General features: G+C 47.9%; 1 protein-coding gene across 2 annotated transcripts in view; it reads left to right on the top strand.

Moving 5' to 3' along the window:
- si:dkey-82f1.1 (DENN domain-containing protein 2A) overlaps window positions 1-25000 on the top strand; it is a 54931-nt gene that overhangs the window by 17862 nt on the left and 12069 nt on the right. Inside the window, exons 2-11 of one of the 2 annotated variants that reach the window (XM_063196674.1) lie at window positions 9464-9550; window positions 11433-12641; window positions 14500-14627; window positions 17541-17656; window positions 17817-18038; window positions 18561-18654; window positions 20992-21042; window positions 21464-21651; window positions 22787-22896; window positions 24094-24163. In XM_063196674.1, the coding sequence (XP_063052744.1) occupies window positions 9465-9550; window positions 11433-12641; window positions 14500-14627; window positions 17541-17656; window positions 17817-18038; window positions 18561-18654; window positions 20992-21042; window positions 21464-21651; window positions 22787-22896; window positions 24094-24163 (2274 nt within the window). In that variant the 5' untranslated portion in view covers window position 9464. Of the gene's footprint in view, window positions 1-9463; window positions 9551-11432; window positions 12642-14499; window positions 14763-17540; window positions 17657-17816; window positions 18039-18560; window positions 18655-20991; window positions 21043-21463; window positions 21652-22786; window positions 22897-24093; window positions 24164-25000 lie in introns of both variants that reach the window. The other variant, XM_063196673.1, reaches the window with a different exon arrangement.

The following is a 25000-nucleotide window of genomic DNA, read 5'->3' as shown; positions in this document are numbered from 1 at the left end:
TGGTGTGGATCGGCACTGCCCTCACGATCCGATTCGATCACGATTCGGGAGGTAGTAGATCCGATTCGATTCGATTCTATTAGATCCAATCCGATTCGATTCAATTCTACAATGCATTGCAATGCATTACATTTCTACTGAACGCAAAGCAAATGTTCAGCCATGATGAGGAAATACAAGTAGTCAGATACTGAGCAACAATTTATTGGCTGTTTTCTGTATCAGTCTGTATCAGTCTTGCAATGTTTTGAAGTGTTTTTATTTAATTCAACATTCATTTGCTCCCGAAATATCCATGGAAGTAATTGAAACTTAAAAAAATTGCCGGATTGATTCTGGAACTTGCCGGATCTGGATCTGGATCGTCCATGCCCCGGATCGATTCGGATCGCCGAATCGATCATTGTTGACACCACTACATAACACACAATCACAAAGTTAAAGTGTACATCGCAGGAGCCAGAAAACCCCTCCTCAGCAGACCTGCATGGCATTGAACACATTGGTGTATGGAGCTTCACATGACAACACAGCTGGTAATATCCCTCAGGTATCAATAATTCAGGGGCTGCATACGTGCATGAGGGTGACCGAAGTGTAGCAATGTGTAGCCTTGTGGTCACTATGCGTTAAGTTGTATTAGCTATGTAATCCCAATGATGTTCCATCCACCCAGGTAGTTTAGTTTTACACTACTGGACTTGTTCTTGGAGCTGGAAAGACGTCTTGTTCCTCCTCTTTGAATTTTTACATCAATCAGACAGCTGATCAGAAATGAAACCTCTTTCAAATTCCACAGAGAAGTCCAGTTGCTTACAACTAAACTCTTGTTTGGATAGCATGAGGTCTGGGTGACTGAGAATCCACTGGCAATATCCACAGCTGAACATCCTTATTAATAAAGTTCCCAGTGGGTATGAGGTATTCTGTTATTACATTCATATTACAGTAAAATGGCCAAGCAGGGTTCCCGTCATAGTGCTTACTCATCCCCAATTATGACGGTAGAGCGGGGTCAACGGTGCTGAGCGCATGTCAAGGGACAGGTTTGGACACGGGGGTGATGGCTGACTAACGAGAGGCGACGTCTCCATCAAACCCACGCAAGGCTGCCATTAATCCCAGACATCTGAGAAACTGTCTGGCTCTAATGGCTGCAGTCCTGCACTTTGTCAGGTACACACAGTCAATCACTCAAGGGCTGGAACGTGCTGGATCGCACCGAAATAACAAGACAGACAAATATCTGTCACGTACGTAGCAGTGGCCTGACTCTGAATGCATAACACGGATGACTACTTAGCTCTCTCCTGAGAGGTCACAATAGGTTTTGCTGTGCTAGTTCAACACTTCAGAGAGTCATATTTTTCAATTATTTTTTGGTCTTTTTCTATATTTTGATAGGACAGTGTGAGAGGTAGACAGGAAGCGGATTGGGAGAGAGACGGGGAGGGGTCAGCAAAGGACCCGGGCCGGGAATCGAACCCAGGTCAGCCGCATGGCAGGCGAGTGCCCTACCGGTTGGCCACGGCAGGGCCCAGAGAGTCATATTTAACTCTCTTGGTTCCTTCTCTTCACTGTGTTAGCGGTATGCTTCTCTTCACTGTGTTAGCAGTGTACTTCTTACACTGGCAGATAAGGTGTGGACCCGTTCCACTTGCAATCTCTCAGTCAAGCACAGAGATGGGTTGTCTAGCTTTCTGTCTCGGTGGCCCTCTGAGAATCTCAGCATTGTTGGGGTCTCATGTGGCAAGCCGACTGGTGTTCTGTAAAAATGGGATACTTAAAGTCGAAATCAGCTACCAGACTGCTTGTTAGCATAGCTGTGAACCTAACCTTAACCAGAAACCCAGGACTGGTTTGTAGCGCATCTCGACCGGTAGATCACATCGACAGGACCAGGGGTGATCCCACAATGACTGGTGGCCTGGATGACGCCCCCTCCAGCGCTCCGCCCCCTCCAGCGCTCCGCCCCCTCCAGCGCTCCGCCCCCCACTGCGGTCACACCCCCGGTGAAAAAAAGCAAAATTGGCTAAAAATCATTAATAACTAATAACTAAAAACACTAACACCATGTTATTATTGCAATACTGTGGTAATAGCATGGAAATAGCATGTTGATAGCGCTAATTGGCAATTCGAGTTTTGTGACAGTGCCGCCCCCTTCTCAGGTGCCGTCCCGGGCAATTGCCCGTTCTGTGCCGACCACTAGGACCGCCCCTGGACAGGACACTGGGTTTTTTCAGTGACTATTACAGCATTCCACAGGTGGAACAATAGCTCTAGCCGCAATCCTAACCCTAGACACTGGGTCTATACAGGACAGCAGAGGCAACCTTAGCATTGTGGGGGTCACATGTGGGAGAGATCGAACGGAGCCAGCGGCGGACAAACTAGACTGAGGAAGTAAAAGTCCTGAAAGATGTTCCTTCTGCATCTTCTTTCCCTAATAAGCTCATCAGCCTGGCTAACCCTGGGTGGGGTCATTAGGATCAGCTGGTTCATTGCTGACCCTGGGTGGGTGGGGTAATAAGGATCAGCTGCTTCCTTCAATTGGTTGAAGCAAATACACTATGACTACATTTACATGAAACACTTAATTCAGAATGAACTGAATTTAATTCTGAATAAGCCTTAATTCCGCTTTGAAACCGTCACATTAACACTTCTTAATTTGGAATTAAATGAAAGATCAAAGGAAATTCCACGGAACTATTTAATTCTGAATTAAAACCATCATGTAAACGTAGCAAATATGTGGCAGTGTTTTTACGCTCTGAAACCAGGATGTCGGCCCCTGAACGGGACCAGGACAGCATGGGCTGGGTCGAGGCATGGGGGTGCTGCCTGACTGGGTTGGGCTGGGCTGGGTCAAACATGCTTTGGTAGCAGAGGCATGGTTCTGCTAGCTGTAGTTCAGTGTGGGCCGGGTCGGGCTGGGGCGGTGATTTGTGTGGGCTGGAGGGGCCAGTCTGGATGTTTTCTGTGCGTCAGGGGATTTACGGCCAGCGCAGCGCAGCGCACAGATGGCCAGGGTCTCTCTTTTCCACTCGCTCAAATAGTGAAGTCCACTTTGAAGCATGCTGAACACACACACACATGCACGCACGCACACACACACACACACACACACACACACACACACACACACACACACACACACACACACACACACACACACACACACACACACACACACACACACACACACACACACACACACACACACAGAAACACACATGTGTACACAATAGAAGACACTGGGGAGATAAAGAATGCACACATACCAGTCTTCAGGCTAACTAACCCCCTTCATCTGTAAGCCGTCACTGCTGGCAGGGAGATACACTCTATGTTTTCCATGTACTGTGGATGTATGTACTGTATATACACAAACATGTTCTTTTTTCCCAACGTATTTACAAATTTGGTATCAGATGGGAGCATAGGGCTCTTGTATACACTCTCACCCCCTTTTTCCCCTCTCCCCACCCCCCCCTCTCCCCTCTCCCCACCCCTCTTTCCCCTCTCCCCACCTCCTTGTTCGCTTCTCCCCAGCTCCCTTGTGTGGCTTCACAGCTCTTTCGTCTTTACGTAACCGTTGTTGTGTCCAGAGATAGTGGTGACGGTCTGCCGATAGGGATCTCCTGTTTAGAGCGCTTAGTTACGCAACTGATGAGGCCCGATGGCCCGCCGCTGATGAGGCTCGATGGCCTGGTGCTGACCCATTACTCACTCCCCCATTGCATCTCCTCCACCTCCTCCTTCCCCGTCCCACCTCCTCCTTCTCCATCTCGCTACTCACTCCCCCATGCCATCTCCTCCACCTCCTCATCTCCTCCTTGGCTCCTTTGAAAGAAAAGCATGAAGTGAAAGCCCAACTAGAAAACTCCAACTCCCATTGTCATTGTGACACAGCATTCCACAGCACACAAGTGAACACTGCACATTGCACATAACGAAATTGCATTTATGCCTCACCTGCTCAAGGGGGCAGTCCCCAATGGCGCCCCAAGGGAGCAGTGCAGTGGGACGGTACCATGCTCAGGGTACCTCAGTCATGGAGGAGGATGGGGGAAAGCATCGGTTAATTACTCCCCCCACCAACCTGGTGGGTCTAGAGTCGAATCGGCAACCTTTGGGCTACAAATATGACGCCCTAACTGCTTACCCATGACTGCCCTAGAACTGGCCAGGGCTGGACTGGTGATCAGGCTTACAGGGCATTTTCCCGGTGGGCCGGTTTGTGGTCCCAGTGCAGCCTTGGGCCTTTGGCCTCTCCTCTTCCAGACTGCAGTTACCTCGCTCACATTCACCAAACTACACAAGGGATTTGGCCAGCAGTCAGATTGCCAAACCACACAAGAATGGGATTTGGCCATCGATCAGATTTGGCCAGTCCTGAAGAAGGCCATAAGGGCTGAACGCATAGGCATTGTAGCCAAATAAAAAGTTAAAATTGTAACCTTGAGTGTCTCAGGTTTTCTCTACCTGGACCGAGTTTGCGAGTCTCTACAATGATGAGCACCAAGGGAAAAAAACTGAAGAACCAGAGGCACTTTGAATTCCTGTTTGTTTTTTTTCACAAGAATGGAGTTTGGCCCGCGGTCTGATTCTCAGCCTATATTGCATCATCACCCACATCGTCCATTTATACTGGATGGAGTCTGGCCCAGTCTGGCCTATACTTTGTGTGGCCCTGTTTAGTGGCTGTGGCTTTGTCGCAGCTTGTCATTGGTGCACTGCATGTGATCCACTTAACTCTCAAGGCCATCGCAGATTCCAGAAGACTAAAAGCAGGACAGTCAAGAGTTCAGTGAATGCCTTCCCGTGTGCTAAATACCAGCCAGGCTTGAAAAAAAAAAAACAACCCAAAAAAAAATCATCACAGTTTTTTTCACATTGTTTTATTCTCAAAACCTCCACTGGAGGTCGGTCTGCTAAATCCTGAGAAGGTGATTCATGCCATTGCTCAGCTTAATAGCAGGCAGTGGCCATGTCAATGACACATAGTCAGAGATGCCTCTCGGCTTAGTCAGGTGTGCTGACGTGACTTGGCAACCATTACACATGGGAAACCACACAGCCGGAAGCTGTTGATGGTCTGTGGGCCCCCTCCCCTCCCCTCTCACTCTCTCCTTCCCACCCTCTCCCAGTTTGTAAACCCACCAGCCTCCAGCCAGGCATGGTAGCCCCCCAAAAGCGGAGTAGCGTCCTGCATTGCAGTGCTGTCACCAATCAGCTCTCGGCCAGGGGAGGTCAAGGGGCGGGGCAGGTAAAGGTCACGGGGGTCGCGGTCCTCCATAATGTTTTTATTGGCCGAAGCAGATGGCTTCCCTTCCAGCCTGCGAGCCTTCCAGCCTTCCAGCCGTATAGCTGCAGCCACTGGCATGCCTTACAAGGGCTCAGGTCAAACAATAGTGAGCCGCCAACAAAGGCCCTGTGTGCTGCGCTGCGCTGTGTGCTCCCCCAAGGCCCTGTGTGCTGTGCTGTGCTGTCCTGTGCTGTGCTGTGCTGCGCTGTGCTGTGCTGTGCTCCCCCCAAAAAGAAGCCCCCCACCCCCCACCCCCCCACACACAGCCCACAGCTATAAAACGAGTGGGCCTGTCAGGTTTACACAGATAGATTAACTGCCTTTCCCATACACACACTCTTTTATAGAGAGATGTGAGTCGGAGCCCCTGCGTAGGCCCGGTGGCTCTCCTCTCCTCTCCGGCCTCTCTGGAGGCTTTAAGTGCCAACTCCAATTCTGTGAAACAGCACGTCATGGATGAAGGCATTACCTCTTCGCCTCTACTGCAACATCAAGTCAAGTCAAGTCAAGTCAGCTTTTATTGTCACTTTCTTCATATGCACAAGTCATACAAGGAAAATGAAATTACGTTTTCTCTTTATCCCATACCAGGACATAGACATACACAAGACTGACATTTCACAGACAGACTTCGCCTCTACTGTAACATGGGTATCCATTAGCGGATGCCATGTGATAAAATCTTTATATACCTCAGGCTGTACCTCTCACTGCACCGACATTGTACAACAGCCATAGTAGTTACATGTATATAGCAAAGAAAGATCTTTAGTTACATGTATATCGCAAAGAAGGATCTTTTTGTCTGGCGGAATGGCAGGTATTTATTTAGCTTCCATACCTTTCTCAGAAACGTTGCCGTTAATGCATAGGTCTGACTCCCTGCTCTCTTTCAATGTAATGGTATACGTTCATTATTATCCAAAATATTCCCCCTCCCTTAAGTTTCTCCCTTTCTCCCTCTCTCCCTTAAGTTTCTCCCTTTCTCCCTTAAGTTTCTCCCTTTCTCTTCCAGCCCACTCCTCTCCGGCCTCAACCTTGACCGAGAAGAGAAATGTAAAGCTACACTTCACTTCACTTTTTTTTCCCTTGTTTTTTCGGGGCAGCAGCAGCATACATTCTTCTGCACAGCTCCACTGGCTTGGATTTTGGTTCTTTTTTCCGTTCTCCCTTTTCAGTTGCAGTGGAGTAGAGAGAGAGAGAGAGAGAGAGAGAGAGAGAGAGAGAGAGAGAGAGAGAGAGAGAGAGAGAGAGAGAGAGAGGGGAAAAAGGAGAAGGAGGGGGAGGCTGTTTCTGTTCAAACATGTGACTCCCCCCCACTCCACTCTCTCGCACCCAACTACCCCCCCACAGCTGAAAATCATTTGGGCCTGCAGGCCAGCAATGCACTGATGCAACTCTCTCTCTCTCTCTCTCTCTCTCTCTCTCTCTCTCTCTCTCTTCTCTCTCTCTCTCTCTCTCTCTCTCTCTCTCTCTCCCTCCCTCTCTCTCTCTCTCTCTCTCTCTCTCTCTCTCTCTCCTTTCTCTGTTTTTCTCTCTCCCCCATGGTACTCTCGGGGGGGGGAGGGAAGAGAAGCCAACTTTATGTTCAGATGCATAATGTCTACAAGTATAATGTCTATCTGGTGGACTTCACCCATTCTGCCGTGCCTCATTTTGGAGATAGGAATGCCTCTTCCCAAAGCCCCAAATCACAGGATTCTCAGTGGCACTCCACTCCTCATCTCTCCTCTCCTCTCCTCTCCTCTCCTCTCCTCTCCTCTCCTCTCCTCTCCTCTCCTCTCCTCTCCACTCCACTCCTCTCCTCTCCTCTCCTCCCCTCCACTCCACTCCACTCCACTCCACTCCACTCCACTCCACTCCTCTCCTCTATTCCTCTCTCAGCATATCACAGTTGAAGTCACCACATGCCAAGAGGATGCGGTATTCCTTTTGGCTCTGATGAAGCACAAACAGCCAAAGTTTAAAGCCAGCAGCATCGCTGGGACTCGCAGTTGCAACATTTGCGTTTGTGCCAGATATTACTCACTGGTGGAATCAACAACTGAAAAAAACTCCTTGCAAACACACTCATAGTATTAGCAAGATGGGTTCAATGTGTGTAGAACAAAGAGAATTAGAAATTATATGACTTTGATGTATGCCATTGCAGCATTATTGTTGGTTTACAGGTGCAGAAACAAACCGTAAATGCAGTAACTCCCACGTGTGTTGGAGGTGACCCATATTCTACATCAGTACCCTGCCCTTTTCCCAAACAGCATACTTTACTCGTTGCAGTCATGGGTCTTCATCAGGGTGTTTCATTTTTGCTTCCCAAACTAACGGAAAAAATGCCCACGATCAAAACAATGGCAATGTCAAATCTTGTGAACAGAAAGTGCATCATGCAGTCGTTCACATGTACCTGTATGAACTAAGGTGGCTCATAGGTGTACTGTATAGGTGAACTGAGGTGGCTCATATGTGAATAGGTGAGTCACTGGAGTGGCTGTGTGGGATGCAGGAATGCCTTGCATGCAGGGTTGGATTAAAATGGGCTGGGGCCCTAGGTTACAGGTTGATGGAAGCCCCCCACAGAAGGCAAGTGTTGCAGCAAAATTTCATAGCCAGAGTCTAAGCTAGTAATTAAGAATAATGTATTTGTCTACACATTTTTCAATACTGCATCTTGTCACAATTCTGCCTCCCACACTCCCCACCTCACTTTGGCCAACTGGGGGGGCCCTGGCAGGTGGGGGGCCCTATAGGCTGCACATCTAGCCTGTGCATGAATCCGGTCCTGCTTGCATGTGCAGACATACACGCACACTGTGGTGCTGCTGACACACAGCAGAGGTAGTACACACTGATCCTGATACAAGAATGCCTTGCATGCGCGCGCGCGCGCACACACACACACACACACACACAAACACACACACACACACACACACACACACACACACACACACACACACACACACACACACACACACACACACACACACACACACACACTGGTGGTGCTGCTGACACACAGCAGAGAGGTAGAGCACTCTGATCCTGAGGGGTTTCTTGTTTTAAAGAGGGTCAGATCAGCGCACCGCTCAGGAAGTGTTTTGATGACCAATCCGTACCATGTGGTTCTCCCCGGCTTGTAAACCACTGCATGATGTCATGCTTCCCTCTGCACTGATGACATGTTTAGAAGGTGGAGTTGCTCGAGTGACTATAGTGGATGGTGTGTTAGTTCCTGTCCCAGTGAGTAAAGTGGATGGTGTGTCAGTTCCTGTCCCCTTAACTCTAAACAGTGAGGTTGAGAAATCGTTGGGCAACCACAACCTACACTGTGATACTCAGGAAATCCTCGACAATCCAGGCGATGTCTTGTATTAAGGCTGCACAGTAATCTACCTCCCTGTTTCAGCTCAGTGGTTATGTCACATTGTGGCTACTACTACTAACATCATCAGGCTTGGTTTGGTTGTAAGGAAATTAAGAACTTATGGACTGAGAATTGGGACTAACAGCAATTCGGCATTGCCCCACTCATGCCTGACATGTCAGTGGCCTGACATCATAAGATGCCAACCATCCCAACCATCCCAACTGCCCAGTAAAACACAGCACTGTCTTGTTGTGTTTATTTTCTGGTATGTAACTAACAGTCACTGATTGCATTAGATTTGGGAATTCCCAGTTTTGCGCCCCTTTCTGAAATGTCAATAAGGACCATAACACTAATCTTCTGTTTGCTTGATTCGGGTATGTGTCCAAGCGTATGGCATTGGCTGAATGATGTGAGGACTGAGGGGCGTTTTTGTTTGGAACACCAAGACCAAGATATTAGAGTTCAATCAAAATAAAGACTTCAAATAAAACAGAGGCGCAGCGGGTAGTTTCTTTTTTCTTCTGTGGGAGTTCAAGTCCTCCAATGGCCGTTTTAGCAACTATTCATTTATTCCACTGATGATGACGTTCGTCCTTGTCGTCTTCGTTGCCCCCATTATGATTATCTTCTTTTGGTTGTTGTTTGTCTTTGTCTTTGTCTTTGTCTTCTTCTTCTTCTTCTTCTTCTTCTTCTTCTTCTTCTTCTTCTTCTTCTTCTTCTTCTCAGAGTTACTGTATTTCCGTGATGTTGACTGAGTTTGTCTCTTGTGGTTGCAGGATGCCAGCTGCTAGCACGATGACCGGTGGGAGGGCTCTTCTGCTCTGCACAAACACTGACAACTGCATCTACCAATCTGTCAACGGGTAAGCGGCACACAATAGCACCTCATCACATGCTGAGCTCAAAGAAAATGAAGATAATGCTGCACACTCAGCTCCATGTTTTATTTTGAATTAATGTTTAGGCCACCTGGCGGCATTTCCTTTATTTTCTTAAACATTTCAATACACAAGAAGCCAGCACCTCAAAAAAGACTTTATTAGTGTGCGATACCTCTTTTTTATCAATTTACCAAATGGTGAGGTATCATATCACCAGACCAGTGCCTGTACATTTTCTCTGGCCTGCCTCACTGGGTGTAAATGACTCTCCATAATACCTGAAACAGCAGCCACAGCTGACTGGCTCGCAGGAATGAGGAATGAGGAATGCCCCTTTTACTATAAACACTCACCATGTGCCAACCACTCGCAGGCATCAGGCACACACAAACACACACACACACACACACACACACACACACACACACACACACACACACACACACACACACACACACACACACACACACACACACACACACACAGAGTCTTAAACTGGCAAACCTCTGATTTGTGAGGATGTCCCAGAGCGGTGTGTGTAGGATGCAGTGATGATGATGAATAATCATAGCGATGTTCAACATGAGTTTAATAATGGCATGACTTGGCAACATGAGTTTAGTAATGACATGACTTGGGTGGTAAAGAATGCAGAGTAGAGAATTAGTGTCGCTAATAAATTTGATGAAGGAGGTTTTTGGAGCTGATCCATGCTCATTAAATCTCTCCCTGTTCGCCCACACATAGTCAACCAGCCTACAGATGCTCAAACTCTCAACCAGTGTATAGTGAGAGATGACAGAACCTTTCATTTATTTCCCCTGTTGTATCTCCCTAAGCTTTTGAAATGTGCACACATTTGGTTAGCCTATTCCACTGCTATTGAGTAATTACTGGTCAGCAGTTGTACTGTAAGAGGTTCTGCTTGAAAAAAAATTAATCCATTGGCTTTATCTAAAGAGGGTAGTGCCTCCTCCTAGACCACAGTGAAAACACCTCTCTCTCTCTCTCTTCACGTGTCATGACTGCCTTCCCCCCTTGGGTTAACTGCACCCCTTTCTCTTTTTCTTGGCTCAAGAGTTTGACCTAGTTTTCCCTCTTCACTGCAGCATGCTTCATAAACTCTACAGCCTCAACCGAGGGGGGAGAATCTTGTAAAAGCAAGAGATTTTCAAAACTTTTCCCCCATTATTATTTTTTTCCATGGCCAGGGTTTGAAATTGAAAAATGAGCCTAATCTGAAATTTTGCCAGGGCAATGTGTGTGTGTGCGTATGAGAGAGAGGCAAGCTGAACAGAGCACATGCCTTGAACCCTCTCAAGTTCACACCACTAGGCCAAATGGCTTTTGTTTTTTTTATTCTTGACGTCATGAAAAATTACACGGCCTACTTTTTCCAGTTTGTTTGTGGAAGCACAATAGCTTGATGAGCTGGACAGCATCCAAGAACTTGTTTATCATTTGAGCTGATTAGAAAAAAGAAAGAAAGAATCAAACTGAGAATTCCCTCAGTATCCGAAAATAGCCCAGAGGCTATCTCTAACTGACACACAGCTTTTAGTTAGAAGTTAGAAAACAGCTCTCCCACCAGAGCTTCTCTGCTTTGAAGGCTCATTTATTCAAAGACAGAAATTAATGAGATACTAAGACGTCTCGCAGGCAGCCAAGTCGCACGTTATCTGTGCAAATTCAGGCTGCGGAGCTAATCACAAGCTTTGCCAATTGCAAGAATAACTAATTACAGTGTCTCTGCTTGCTCTGTAATTAAACCAGAGATGTGATCATCACTTGGGGACTTGATGTGTGACTGAGGGCAGAGAGGGTGGCTCACGAGGGTGTGTTTGTGGTTTTGTCTTGTTTGCAGGCTCCAGTGCTGTGGCTTGAAGCTTGGGGAGGCTCCAACTGCTGTGCAGCCAGCGGCAGCAGAGTGTGGGGACGGGGACGGGGACGAGGAAGGGGACAGGGGAGGCCCGACTCAGGCCCGGCTCGCTCCCCCGGACCATCGGACCAGCAGCACCACCACCAGCCCCCACCAGGGCGGCGACATGCTCGCCCACAAGCGTTCCTCCAGCATCGACGCGGCGCACACCGCTGCTGAGAACGGCCTCTCCGGCTGCGGCGGCAACAAGCTCTCCAAAACCCCCATGGCAGCCAGGAGCAAGGCCAGCATCCGGGATAAGATCTCCCAGTGGGAGGGCAAGACGGAGTCCACCCCCACTGCCGCCACCACCGTAATGTCGGGCTCTTGCCCTGCGCCAGCGCCTGTGACGGTGTTGGGACAGAGGGAGGCGGACAGCACCAGGAGGAAGGACAGCAAAGGAGGCGCTGAGATCCAGAGGAGAGACAGCAGCAAAGGAGGCGCTGAGATCCAGAGGAGAGACAGCAGGAGGCTGGTCAGCTGGGAGAGACAGGACTCTGGCAAGGAGAACGGAGGGAAGACCAGCGACTCAAGGCCCATGTCCCCCATAGGGAAGACCAGTGACTCAAGGCCCATGTCCCCCATAGGGAGAACCAGTGACTCAAGGCCCATGTCCCCCGTGGAGGGGTTTGCTAGGGAAAGGGACAGGGAAGTCGTACTGGACAAGGGACTACATCGTGGTAAAATGTCGGAGACGGCAGCCCAGGATAAGAAATCAGTTTTCACTCACATTAAAAAACTGGAGCAAGCGATGAAAGAGACGCCGAGTAAGCCTTCGATAGTGTTGCCTGGCAACTACTTCTGCCCCCCGTCCAAGGAGGAACAGGCAGAGATGGACAGGAAAGGGGCGGAGCCAATTTTTGGGACACTGAATGTAACTCGGTCCACGAGGAGTCGTCGCACCCGGGACGAAGACCCAGAGAACGTTTACACTGAGCCCGGGGCTCCATCCATCAACCCTGTCCCCAAACCCCAACGCACGTTTCAGCACCACACTCCTCCAGCCCGCACCCCTGGGTCTCTTGGTGGGTCGGTGAAAGGCAGACGTAACCTCCCCCCTCTCCCTTCAATACCCCCTCCCCCCCTGCCCACGTGCCCACCTCCTGGGGTCTGCAGAAGACCCTGGGCAGACAGGCCCCGAGACACCAGCAACAGGTAGGTTGGCTATCATTTCTTTTTTAATGTTTTCTTTGCCTTTAGTGGACAGGACCGTTTGAAAGAAGACAGGAGAGGATCGGGAAACAACCTTTGGCTGGAATCGAATCCATGGGTCTGTTGTTTGTTGTTTTTTAATCCGTTATTATTTTTTGGGATAGGACAGTGCAGTGGAGGAGAGACAGGAAGCGAGTGAGGGGAGAGAGATGGGGAAAGATCTGCAAATGACCCAAGCCGGAATCGAACCCAAGTCACTGGTGTAGCAGTCCAGTGCCCAGCCATGAGCCACGGCTAGGCGGGGTGTCCGTTGTGATACACAGTGCTCTAGTCGTCTGAACCATGGTCAAGTCCGCTTGTGTATGATTTCTACTTCATAACAGCTTGGCTGTCACACCCCGCATGCAGACAGAGCTGGGCCTGGCAAACCATTCCTGGAACAGGGCAGGCATCTATCAAATACCTCTGCTTCAACCTATCAGACTACTGATTCCTTTTTCATTGGTTCCAGATTTTTCAAAGTCCAGGGGAATGCAGAGTAAGCAAGTCGGCCAGACTGACTGCAGAAATGCAAAATTCAGTGAAGTGTTTTAAAGCAGTATGGATAGGCACAATCTGACTTGGTGAAGCGTTTTAAGCAGTATGGATAGGCACAATCTGACTTGGTAAAGTGTTTTAAGCAGTATGGGCAGGCTCAGTCTGGCTTGGTCTGATGAGGCAGTAAAAATGTTCAAATGTTCTATTCTTGGGAGACAATACTGAGACGTTCACCAACATTTGAGAAGGATGTGAGAAATGTTCATTGTTTTAGGTTGGCCCCTTCTTGTGGTATAGGCAAGAATGCATCACATACCGTACTGTAAGTGGTAGTTCTGCAGCGGTCGACTCGCACAGTGTTTGTGAGGTCCTCCTCCACATCAACAAATCACGCAAGTTCCACACAGGAATGAGCCATTGGTATTCCAAACAAGGCTGGGAGGCCAATCACTTTGGTCATGTTATTTTTTTTTCTGAATAATATCTGCCCTTGCACCCGATCATGATCATGTTATTTGTTTTCTCTTCCACTGCAACCATAATGAAATCCCCCTAAAACATAAAACAGTGTAACATCTTCGCAGGTCCCTCAATCCGTTACCACAACAAACTCCTGAGGTCACCAATTTCCTGTAAGACCTTGGAGACCGTCCCCCTCTTCCTTCTTTCCCCACCACTCACCCCCTCACTCCATTGTTTCCAACCATCATTATGCCGTTGTGTTTAGGGCTGTGCAAAAAAATCATCATGACAATGCATCTCGATTCTTATTTTCACGATATACTGCAATAATATATTGAATTTGTTACTGATTCATTTTGTGCAGTAGGGAGTTGGTAATGTTTCTATTGAAGCGGGAGCTCTCTCCCAGATGCTAAAATGTGTACGATAAAATAATTTGACTTATGAATGCTACACAGCAACTGGCAAATAAGCTGTATTTTCACATGTGTACTAATGTGAATATCACAATGCATCGCAACAGTACATGACTTGCATTATATCGTTGTAGAATCGCATCTTGGATGTGTATCCTGATGCACATTGAATCGTGAAACCTTTGCCAATACCCACACACCTAGTTGTGTTGGTGTTGGTGATGCTGTTGGTGTTGGTGTTGGTGATGCTGTTGGTGTTGGTGGTCCTGCAGGAGGTCTTATGAATTTGAAGACCTTGGAGACCGGCCTCCCCCCTCTCCCCTCTCTCCTCTCCGCTATTCCCTCTCCCCCCACTCCACCGTCCCACCTCTATTGTACTGTTGTGTTGTTGTTAACTGTATTATGTTGTTGTGTTGGTGTTCATGATGCTGTGTGTCTTCCCGCAGGAAGTCGTATGAGTTTGAGGACCTGCTGCAGTCATCCTCGGAGAGCGGAAGAGTGGACTGGTACGCACAGGCCAAGCTGACCCTCACACGCACTTTATCGGAGGAGAACGTCTACGAGGACATCCTAGGTACAGTACAGTGCAGCACATCTAATGTCTACGAGGACATCCTAGGTACAGTACAGTGCAGCACATCTAATGTCTACGAGGACATCCTAGGTACAGTACAGTGCAGCACATCTAATGTCTACGAGGACATCCTAGGTACTGTACAGCAGGGAAGCCGACAGGAGGGGGGGAGGGGAAAGGGGACAGTTGCCCCAGTCCCAGGGAGGTGGAGGGCACAATTGGGGTCCCCATTATATTGTACTGAATGCATTGAGTGGGGTGGGGGGCTTGCAGAGGAGGTCCGGCCCTGCAGTACATTGTACTGTATGCATTGAGTGGAGGGGGAGGGGGGAGGGGGGGGGGGGCTTTCAGATGATTTTGTCCCAGGTCCGGCCATGCAGTACATTGTACTGTATGCATTGAGTGGAGGGAGGTGGTGGGGGTGTAGGGGGTGTGGGGCTTGCCGAGGACTTTGTACAGTACAGATTCGTTCACTTTGATACAATAGGGTGGGTGGAGTGACACGGCAGGGAAATGCAATGGGCACAGTCAGCCAGGAAGCCAGATCTGCTGATGACAAGTTTAATATTGTACTGCCCCAGCAACACAGTGCTGTAATGAGTTGGGGTGCATTTCTCGAAAGCATAGTTTCTCAAAAGCGCAACTTTGGTAGTTGCCAATGGGAAATTACATTGCAAACAACAAAGTAGCTAATGTAGTTGGCAACTATGGCTCTGAGAAACGTACCCCAGATCTGCTGATGACAAGTTTAATAGCTGACTGCCGCAGCAACACGGTGCTGTAATGAGCTGTAAGGGGAAAGGGGAGGGTTAATGAAAAAGCCAATGATTTTACTGGCACTGGGGCTTTTTTTGTGAGCAATGTCTCTTTCCGCTTGCGGTTATCAATTGAATGTCTGCCTTTGTCAAAGTATGTATTAACTCTAATGTAAAAATCATGACCAGAAAATTTGCTGCTGCCAGGCAGCCTTGTCTGCTATTAGCTGGACGGTGTTGTAAGATGGGGTTCACTGAGTTTGTGCACAGTACAGTACAGTACAGTACAGCACATGGGGGTTTGATGCTAGTGGTAATTGCTTACTAGTTATTCAGCTTTTGTACTTTTAAAAAACAACGAATCACTGGTAAGCTTATGTACTGCTTATATACAGTAGCTATTTACCATGTTTATGACCAGCTGTCCTGTACTTTTACAAAAGCGTGTGTGGTTTACTCCATTCCTTGGTAGCTGGTAGGTTAGTGGTTAGTGATCAAGCTTTTATCATGTATCCTACAAGCTACAGCTTGTACAGCTTGTGCTTGGCTTATCCCATGTCTTGGTAACTGGTTATTGGCTGCTTAACCAGCATTTGTCGTGTAATTTTACAAAAGCTGAAATGAGCCTACAGGTGTTTGGTTTACCCCATGTCTCGGCCCTCTACTCCTCTCCTGCCCCTGGTGGAGGCGGCGGTGTGGCAGACTGTGGGAGGTCTTACCCCTGGAGGTCTCCTCTCTCCTCTTATCCCAGGAGGTCTCTCCTCTCCTCTCCTCTCCTCTCTTGGTGTTTTCTTATGGAGCAGCAGGAGGCCAATGGGACGGATCCTCTTATTGGTTACCACATGTACTGGTTTCAGTGGTATGTGATCACAGCTTGTTGAAACTTCCTGGCCGTAAAACATGAGCAAAGAGAATAGGGAGACTGTTAGAAAAGCAAAAGAGCTCTGACTGGGGTTTGGGTTTACACTGACAGAAATCAGAGGAGTGTGTGGGAGTTAAAATATTTCCGTGTGGCTAGTAGGAAATCTCCGTATTGGAAATGTCTTCCAGGCTATACCCATCCCTCATTATATGGTTTTATGCAACATAGGCACATATTTCCTCAATATGTATTCAACTGTATAACCCTAGATTCCAGAAATGAGTGGTCACTGAGGCTGCCTTAATGTAAGCATGTGCTGGAGTATTTGGTATTCAACAAACCAAGGTGCAGTAAACGTCAAGTGTATAACATTGTGTAAAATATGTTTTGTTTGCTCTGTGCAGAAGGGGTCTGAGTTGCCTTAAAATGCTGTTTGAAATGTGAGAGGCAGTGCAGCTCTCGCTCTCTCTCTCTCTCTCTCTCTCTCTCTCTCTCTCTCTCTCTCTCTCTCTCTCTCTCTCTCTCTCTCTCTCTCTCTCTCTCTCTCTCTCTCTCCTGCTCGCTCATCTTTCTTCGGAAAAGAACTGGATGTTCCTGCTCTGCTTTGCGTCCTCCTCCTACAGTTCGCATCTGGCAGATGAATCGACATGGGAGATGAGAGGAGATGATATGAGATGGGCTGTTCCTGACATGAGTCCTCTCCCCTCCATTACAACTCACGACCACTTCCTACGACTCCCCATAACTCTCTAATGGCTAGTGTGGGGTGTAGGGTTGCCAGATGAGACTCCTGATTTCCAGCCCAAAAAATGCTCAAAGCACTAAATCACGAAATCCTGCCCAATTTGAACTAAATTCTATTGATTTCTATGGCCATAAATGTGCAAAAAATGACCAAATGCCCTTTTTACCCAATTTTACCGGCACAGAAGCTCAATTAGGCAGGAAACCGACCCATCTGGCAACACTAGGGGTGCTTGAGCGTGGCAGATTGTGAGCTGCTGCTGCTGCATGCTGATGGTTACACTCGGCTGCACGTGACAGCACCTTAAGTAGTTTCCTTGGCAACCCCCCAAACATCTGGGGCAAGGAGAGTTGAAAAAAGCCCCAAAACAAAAACACAACACTTGGAACCGGCGGCTGGAAAATGGAATAAAAAATTTAGAACTGTTTTGACGCAGGAAATTTGCAATAAATATTCAGACAATCTTTATGTTAGTGAGTGCGCGGTGACTTATGAGGCTGGGCGCTCGCCATGTTTGACAGAGATAGGACTTCTCTCCAAACTGTTTTCAGATCCACCATCAAAAGAGAATCCTTATGAAGATATTGAGTTGGAGAGCCGTTGCCTTGGCAACAAGTGTCCCTTGCCAGTGTCACCTGCGTCCTCAATCCCAGACACCCCATCTAAGGTACAACTACTTGACATTTTTATTTGTTTCATTTTTAATGACAGTGGTATATTCAGGATTTACCTTTGTCAAGGCTGCATGCTTAATTGTGTATGTGTGTGACCGTGTGTGTGTGTGTGCCTGTGTGAATAATCCAATCCCTTTGTGGGCCCCAATCCAGCAACTCCAGAGCAAACCTGGATTCTTCCGTCAGAACTCAGAGCGTCGCAGCTTCAAGCTGCTGGAGCTTCGCAAGACCAATCGTGACGTCAGCGGCAGCGGTGGCGGTGGCGGCATCTCGTCCCCCTCCCGCGTCAGCCCCCCGTCCACCCCCAGCAGCCCCGACGACACCCCCAGCCTCTCCGGAGACCCCTACAACCGCAGGCGCAGGAAGATCCCCAAGGTAAGGGCAGGGATGCTTGATGGGGGGGGTTCAAAGCTTGGGGGTGCAAGCTTGTCCCAGGTCCAGGGAGAGAGAGGGCCGAATTGGGTCCCCTTTACATTGTTTGTATTGGGAGGGGGCCCTAATCAGATGACTTTGTCCTGGGCCCAGCCAAAGCTGTCAGCGGCCCTGGTAAGGGATCCTCGGATGCTCGGGGGCCCCAGCAGGCCAAGCTGTCTACGGTTCCCCTGGTGATTTAGTGTCTGGTGCGGTGCTGTGCAGCTCACATTCGTTGTCTGGAAATGCTTTAGAACAGCTTAGAAGACAATTGGCTGCCACGAGTGAAGAAGAGAAGAGAAGAGAAGAGAAGAGAAGAGTGCCTTCTGGGCTTCATGTGTTTGTGTGCTGAAAGGGAAAGATGTTTGTGGCATACCAAGTGTGGCAAAGGGAGGTGAAGTCCCTTTCTCTTCTTCTTTTTCCTTGATTAAAGTAAAACACCCTGCGGTTCTGATTCTGTTGTTTTTTTTCCCTCCTCTCTGGCAGATGGTGCTGAGGATCAACGGCATCTTCGAGGCGAGGAGGGGGAAGAAGAGGATGAAGAGGGTCTCCCAGTCCACAGAGGCCAGCTCTGGAAGAGGTGTGCAGGGCAGGCAGGAGTATCCCCATATTAACAACAATATTAACATATTAACAGGGGTATCCCAATATTAGCAACAATATTAACAGGGGTATCCCAATATTAGCAACAATATTAACATATTAACAGGGGTATCCCAATATTAGCAACAATAATACATATTATTATATGGTTGTGACGTCATCGGTCGAATGCTCCATTAATTTCAACGGGGCTCCCCAACGTTCGCACGTCTGTTATTTTTCGATAACGGACGGGTTGGTCTATAACAGACCGCTGTCAATGGCAACAAGACTTTTCACTGCTAAAGCGGCTTTTCAACAAGACTCTAATCAGCTGCTGTGATAGACAACACCTGTTGTCCTGGCTACCTAGCTGTTGCCTAGCGGTGTTTCACAACGGCACTGTTTTGTTTTGCGCAGCAACAATCTTAACATTAGGCCTAAATAGGCCTAAAGAAATGTCCCCGCCATGTGTGAATCATTTAAGTATATCCATATAATAAGCGGGTTAACTTTCGGCGAGTCGGTCGCTTTGTGGAATAGCAGCACTTCAGAGAGAACAAGACCCCTCCGCTCCGCGTCGGGGTCTAAAGATTCTCTCTGTCGTGCTGCTATTCCACGGTAGCGACCTTCTCGCCGAACGTTAACCCTTACTTAACAGGGGCATCCCAATATTAGCAACAATAATACATATTAACAGGGGTATCCCAATATTAGCAACAATTTTAACATATTAACAGGGGTATCCTGCAGTATCCCACCCATACTAACTGTGTGATGCAGCAACAAAGTTTTGCAAACTCATTTAGTCTGGCAACAGATATACCATCAAAACCAATCAATTTGGAGTATTTCCCACATATTGATGGGGCTTTGCATCTCCCTCAGAGCAAAGGACATGTGTGTAGGCCAGACCACAACCTGACAGGACTTTGAAGTGGCGATAGCCAGGCTAGTGCAGCGGTGGGGGAAATGTTAAGACAAATCAACACAGTCTCATCCCAACTCATCAATTTTTGACTAGCGTTGACCAGACTGCAATTTTTTGATGTTGAGGGCATACCTGCCATGTCACATATTGACTATGTGGCCTTAATCTAGACCTTTCCCTAACCCTAACCGTCAGTGAAGTTATGCTGCCACAAAGGGGCTCCTTTGAGGCACACGTCACATTTTGACTGCAAGGGCATACTTTAGACCTCAAAATTTGCAGTCTGGTCAAAGATTGTCAGAAATTGACGTTGTTGGGATGAGACTGTGTTGAATTGTCTTAACATTTCCCCCACCGCTGCACTAAACGTTGTTAGGGATGATACACTGTAGGCCAGTCCTAAGGGCCTGGTAAGAACTGACAGGGGAGCCCTTTAAAGGCTGTTATTGTAGTTTTATCTGTCCTGCTTATTGAGACTTGAACTTGTCAAACTTAATTTCCCATTATTCCGACAAACAAAGTTTTCTGATTCTGGTTCTTATTATATTGTGTTATGTTTAAATAGTATGGCCTTGCTGTATGACGTGGGTCCCCAGAGTTCTAAGCGTCACTCCTGGGTGTTAGCAAGCCCCTGAAGTGACCAATCTGGCTTCACACTGCCGACACGCAAACAAACAAATGTGTTGAAAAGGTCTGATTCTGTTTACCACAACGTTTCAGCCATGTGGAGGAATTAAGTCCATGGGCATGTTCAGAACCAAAGAAAGTTAGAAAAGGCATGCACACAGTAAAAATGCAGTGTTGATTCAGCCCGTAGTTAGAGCGCCTATTTAACATCTTCTAGAGTGTGTTTGGTCCAGAGCACTCTTTGAATGTTGAATTAACACTACGGCTTCACTTTGTACTCTGAATAGAAATACCCTTAGAGACTGTTGTCAATTCTCACATATGTGCATAGAACCCATATGTAGGTAGAACCCATACTGTACATGGTATGAGGTCAACTTTGTCCATCCCCTGATGATGTCCCCCAAAGTTTACCGCCCATTCCCCACCCTATTAGGCCCTACGCGCCACACTTTGACCCAACAGGCTCCACGGCCCTAAACAATTGATGTAGCAGTCCCCCTTGTGATGTATCAGTCCCCCATGTGATGTACCAGTCCCCCCGTATCCCCCATGTGTGTCCACTTAGCTTTATGTGCTTGTTTACATTTTTTGGGTCAGTTAGTGTAGGCCCATTTTTCTCCCCTGATGTGTGCGGGGTTACGCCACTTTATCAAACACACATGTGGAACAGGCCGAGGGAATGCGTGAGCAATCTGAGCGTGCCCCAGCCAGCGCCGTCCGGCCGTTTTTCTTGCCTTACGTCACTGTCGCCCTCTGTCTTTGATCTTCCCACAGTGACGGACGAGAACAGCGAATCAGAAAGTGACACTGAGGAGAAGCTGAAAGGTGAGCCTGAACACACGAACGAACGACTTCTACCTTCACAAGCACCATCATACATCATGACCTACTGTATTTATTATATACGTATATTCACAAGTACTATAATATAATGTTGCGTTATCAAATGGTTAATGTTCACAAACTGTGCTAGCTACTCCCCGCTTTGTGGGAACTGAGTGGTAAATGCGTGGGAACACAAGCCCTGTTGTAAGTAAATAGTGTAAGTGGTAAATGGACGACACTTATACAACCCTTCCACACATGAGAGCACTAAAAGTGTTTTATAGGTCAGTACCACACAGGTTTAATGTAGTGTTCCACGACTTACACAAGTAGATATGCTCAAACTCAAAAAAATAGTTATTTATTTATTTTTAAATAATAATGCTGCTCTGGCTGTGTTTTTCCCCTGTCATGGTTCCAGCTCACAGCCAGCGCCTGTCGTCAGTCCAGTCCATGCTGAAGCAGACAGGTCGGTACCGCACGCTGGAGCGAGACCTGATGGACTTGCAGGAGAGGAAGCTGTTTGAGTACTTCCTGGTCGTGGCGCTCCACAAGACCAAGGCTGGCGCCCCCTACCTGCCGGAGGTCACGCAGCAGTTCCCGCTCAAGGTAAACACTAAACACCGGCCTTCAGGGGCGGTCCTAGGGGCAGACCGACCTAACCTGGTTCTCACGTCATGGTTCTGGAACATTGACAATCGCTTAGCTCTGGAAAGGCGCCGGTGTGTTCAAAACAGCTCGAACCTGATTGGAGAATTCACATGACTTTTTTGAATCACTACTACTTCAACCACTGCCTTGTATATACCCCGCCCCACGATTCCGATTGGACAGGCCATGAAATACCTGATGCCGTTCGGGCTCGTCTAAGATTTCCAGACCCTCGTGCGAGCTCACAAAGTTTAAGGAAGATGCACGAAGCACGAAGGGTCTGCATGAGAGCCAGGCTAGGACCGACCGGGCAATGGCCTGGGATGGCACCCGATAGTGGGCCGCGCCATTGTGGAACTCCACCCCTGTTGTGAATCCCCATCCCCAAATGACAGCGCTATAAACATGTAATAGTCATAAACATATGGAAAAACGTTTAAAATATGTTATTTCTACACTATTACTACATAGTTGAAATATTAACATTACTATTACTGGGCGGGGACGGGGCCAAATATTGATGGAGTATAGACTAAAAATGTACATTTTATCTTGTCAAGCTGCATAATTGTCTTACATGCTCTGTGACATATGGCAGATAATAAGCAAAATATGTAATCGTCTAAAAATCTGTATAAATATCAATTTTATGATTGTGGTGTAAGTCATTGTAAAGGGATTTAGCATGGTGGCAGAAGACTTTCAGGTTTCATGATGTGTTTTCAGACAGTCGGTGGCGATGCCGTCTAACTTTATGAGTTTGAAAATGAGCTGGATAAGCCATTAGTGGTGGAATTAATGTCCAATTTGGGGACGCCATTCATGACTGGACAGGCCATCTGGCATAGCGGGCATTTTCCAGTGGGCCCCGCAACCTCATGGGCCCCTACTTTCAGAAATGTAAAAAAAAAATTAAGATTTGAAAAAAAAAAAAACATTTCTGAAAATAGGGGCCCATGAGGATGCAGGGCCCACCAGTGAGTCAGTTCTGTACCGCTAATTATGAGGGGCCCCTTTAAGCCAAAAGTGCCCGGGCCCTATTTCTCCCCCAGTGCAGTCCTGACACTACTCATGTGTTCCGTTCCTCCGGCAGCTGGAGAGGAGCTTCAAGTTCATGAGGGAGGCTGAGGACCAGCTGAAGGTCATCCCACAGTTCTGCTTCCCCGATGCCAAGGACTGGATACCTGTCGACCGCTTCCCCAGGTGAGCTTACCTGTAGACACTTTAGAATCCATGTCAAAAGTGGATCAGTTGTTCCGGGCCCAAAGACAGAGGTGGCCAAGAATTGGGTTGTCATGACATGGTGTGTATTGGTTAGGGGACCCTTTCAGATGACTTTGTCCTGGGCCCGGCCAAAGCTGTCACTGGCTCTTAAGGCAGGTATAACTATAGTACTACTCAGAGAGTGCAGCCCTCCGCCAAGGTAGCTCAATACCACCTCCTAGTGTTTTGTAGATGTACTGTACTGTAAGTGCAACTAAAAACCACAAAGTAGGTCCTGTCTAGTAACGCTCAAATAATGAAATAATCAAGAAAATCCTGGATGGAGCTACAACATGACCTAGATCAGTCCCAAAAAGTTATCAGTTCTAAGTTAAACTTATTCACAATATGACAAAATATGAAATACCTAAATACTACATAGCCTACATCTCAGCACAGCTTTCGACTGTTTACAGCCTACAGACTCACTGACTCCCTGTGTATGTAAAATGACTCACTTGTGTAATGAATACCTGATTACTTCTGCTCTGTCGAGTCTGGGCAGCATGGCAATGTGATTAGTTGTTTACGCCGGCCGAGTGGGTCTCGTATGACCAGTATAATGGAAGCTGCTCTTGGCCAGGTGACAGTTAGCAATAATAACGCCCTGTGATGAGTTACACACAGAGGAATTTGGGGCTCAACCTGAAGAATCACTTACAAGCACCACCTGCAGGCAGGCACCTACATTCATCACAGAGAGAGAGATAGAGAGAGAGAGATAGAGAGAGAGAGAGAGAGAGAGAGAGAGAGAGAGAGAGAGAGAGAGAGAGAGAGAGAGAGAGATGGCGTGTGAGAGAGAGAGAGATAGAGAGAGAGAGAAGCAATGTCACCTGCAAAACAGCTGCTGTCTTTGTGTATATTGCTCTGCCCAGTGTAGGCCCCATGCATGCAGCCTTCGCTCCTCCATTCCTCACATTGTGGGCCTTATTGTACCCCTACTGAGTGATAGCTCTGGCTATGAACTAATGAGACGGCTCTTCTTTCACCGTGAGTTCCTTACAGTTGTTTGAAGAGCAAACCTCCTCCGCACACCTCTCTCTCTCACACACACACACATCCTCCACCCACCACCCACTCCTTACCATCTCAAATCTCCTTTTCTTTCGTTCATTCTTTTTCTCTTTTTTTTCGTAGTGAGACCTTCTCATTTGTCCTGACTGGTGAGGATGGAAGTCGGAGATTCGGTTACTGCCGGCGCCTGCTGGTGAGTTGCATGTGGAGCAGCCTAGTACTGTATCGGCTGTAACCAAGAGTCTTTCATGTGGAAGTGCTGGGTTGTTGATGGAAGTGCTGGGTTGTATGGGGTTTTTAGGGGTCAAACATACCCATACCGACGCCGGTAAAAAACGCGGCCATTCCGCAACGCTTTACCGCCCTAGTGTGTAGGTCTTAGGGGTCTTACACACTAGGGTGGTAAAGCATCGCGGAACGGCTGCAATTTTTACCGGCGTCGGTGAAAATACATTGAAACATATCTGTCCTTACACACCAACCGGCGGTAGTCGGGCGTGAGCGGCGCGGAAGCCGGCTCCGCGCCGCGCTGCATTTGGAAAATAGAACTCGAGTGTATTTTTCACGCCGGCCCCTTAGGGCCAAAACATACCAAGGCGGAACAGAATGGTCGCGGGATGAACGCGGTCTTTCTGCTTAGTTTCGGTCGGCGTGTTTTTCTCTGCCTTTCACACTGACCTGTTCAAAACCCTCCCCACAGCCAAAGCTAGCGTGCTACTTTGCCATTCATTTGAACAAGACACGGCCGAGTTCTATTTTCCAAATGCAGCGCGGAGCCGGCTCCCGGGCCGCTGACGCTCGACTACCGCCGGTTGGTGTGTAAGGACAGATTTTCAATGTATTTTCTCCGACGCCGGTAAAAAACGCAGCCGTTCCGCGACGCTTTACCGCCCTGGTGTGTAAGACCCCTTATACTGCACTCTAGCTGTAACACTACAGTGTCTGATGGAAGTGCAGGGTTGATTTTTTTTTTTACTGTACTCTGGCTTTACCACCACTGTGTCTGGGCAGGAAACCCTCCTGATATCCT

This window comes from Engraulis encrasicolus, chromosome 4, assembly GCF_034702125.1.
Source record: "Engraulis encrasicolus isolate BLACKSEA-1 chromosome 4, IST_EnEncr_1.0, whole genome shotgun sequence".
Lineage (NCBI taxonomy): Eukaryota > Metazoa > Chordata > Actinopteri > Clupeiformes > Engraulidae > Engraulis > Engraulis encrasicolus.
Note: the sequence above shows the minus strand (reverse complement) of the source record. Positions and strands in the feature narration are given on the sequence as shown.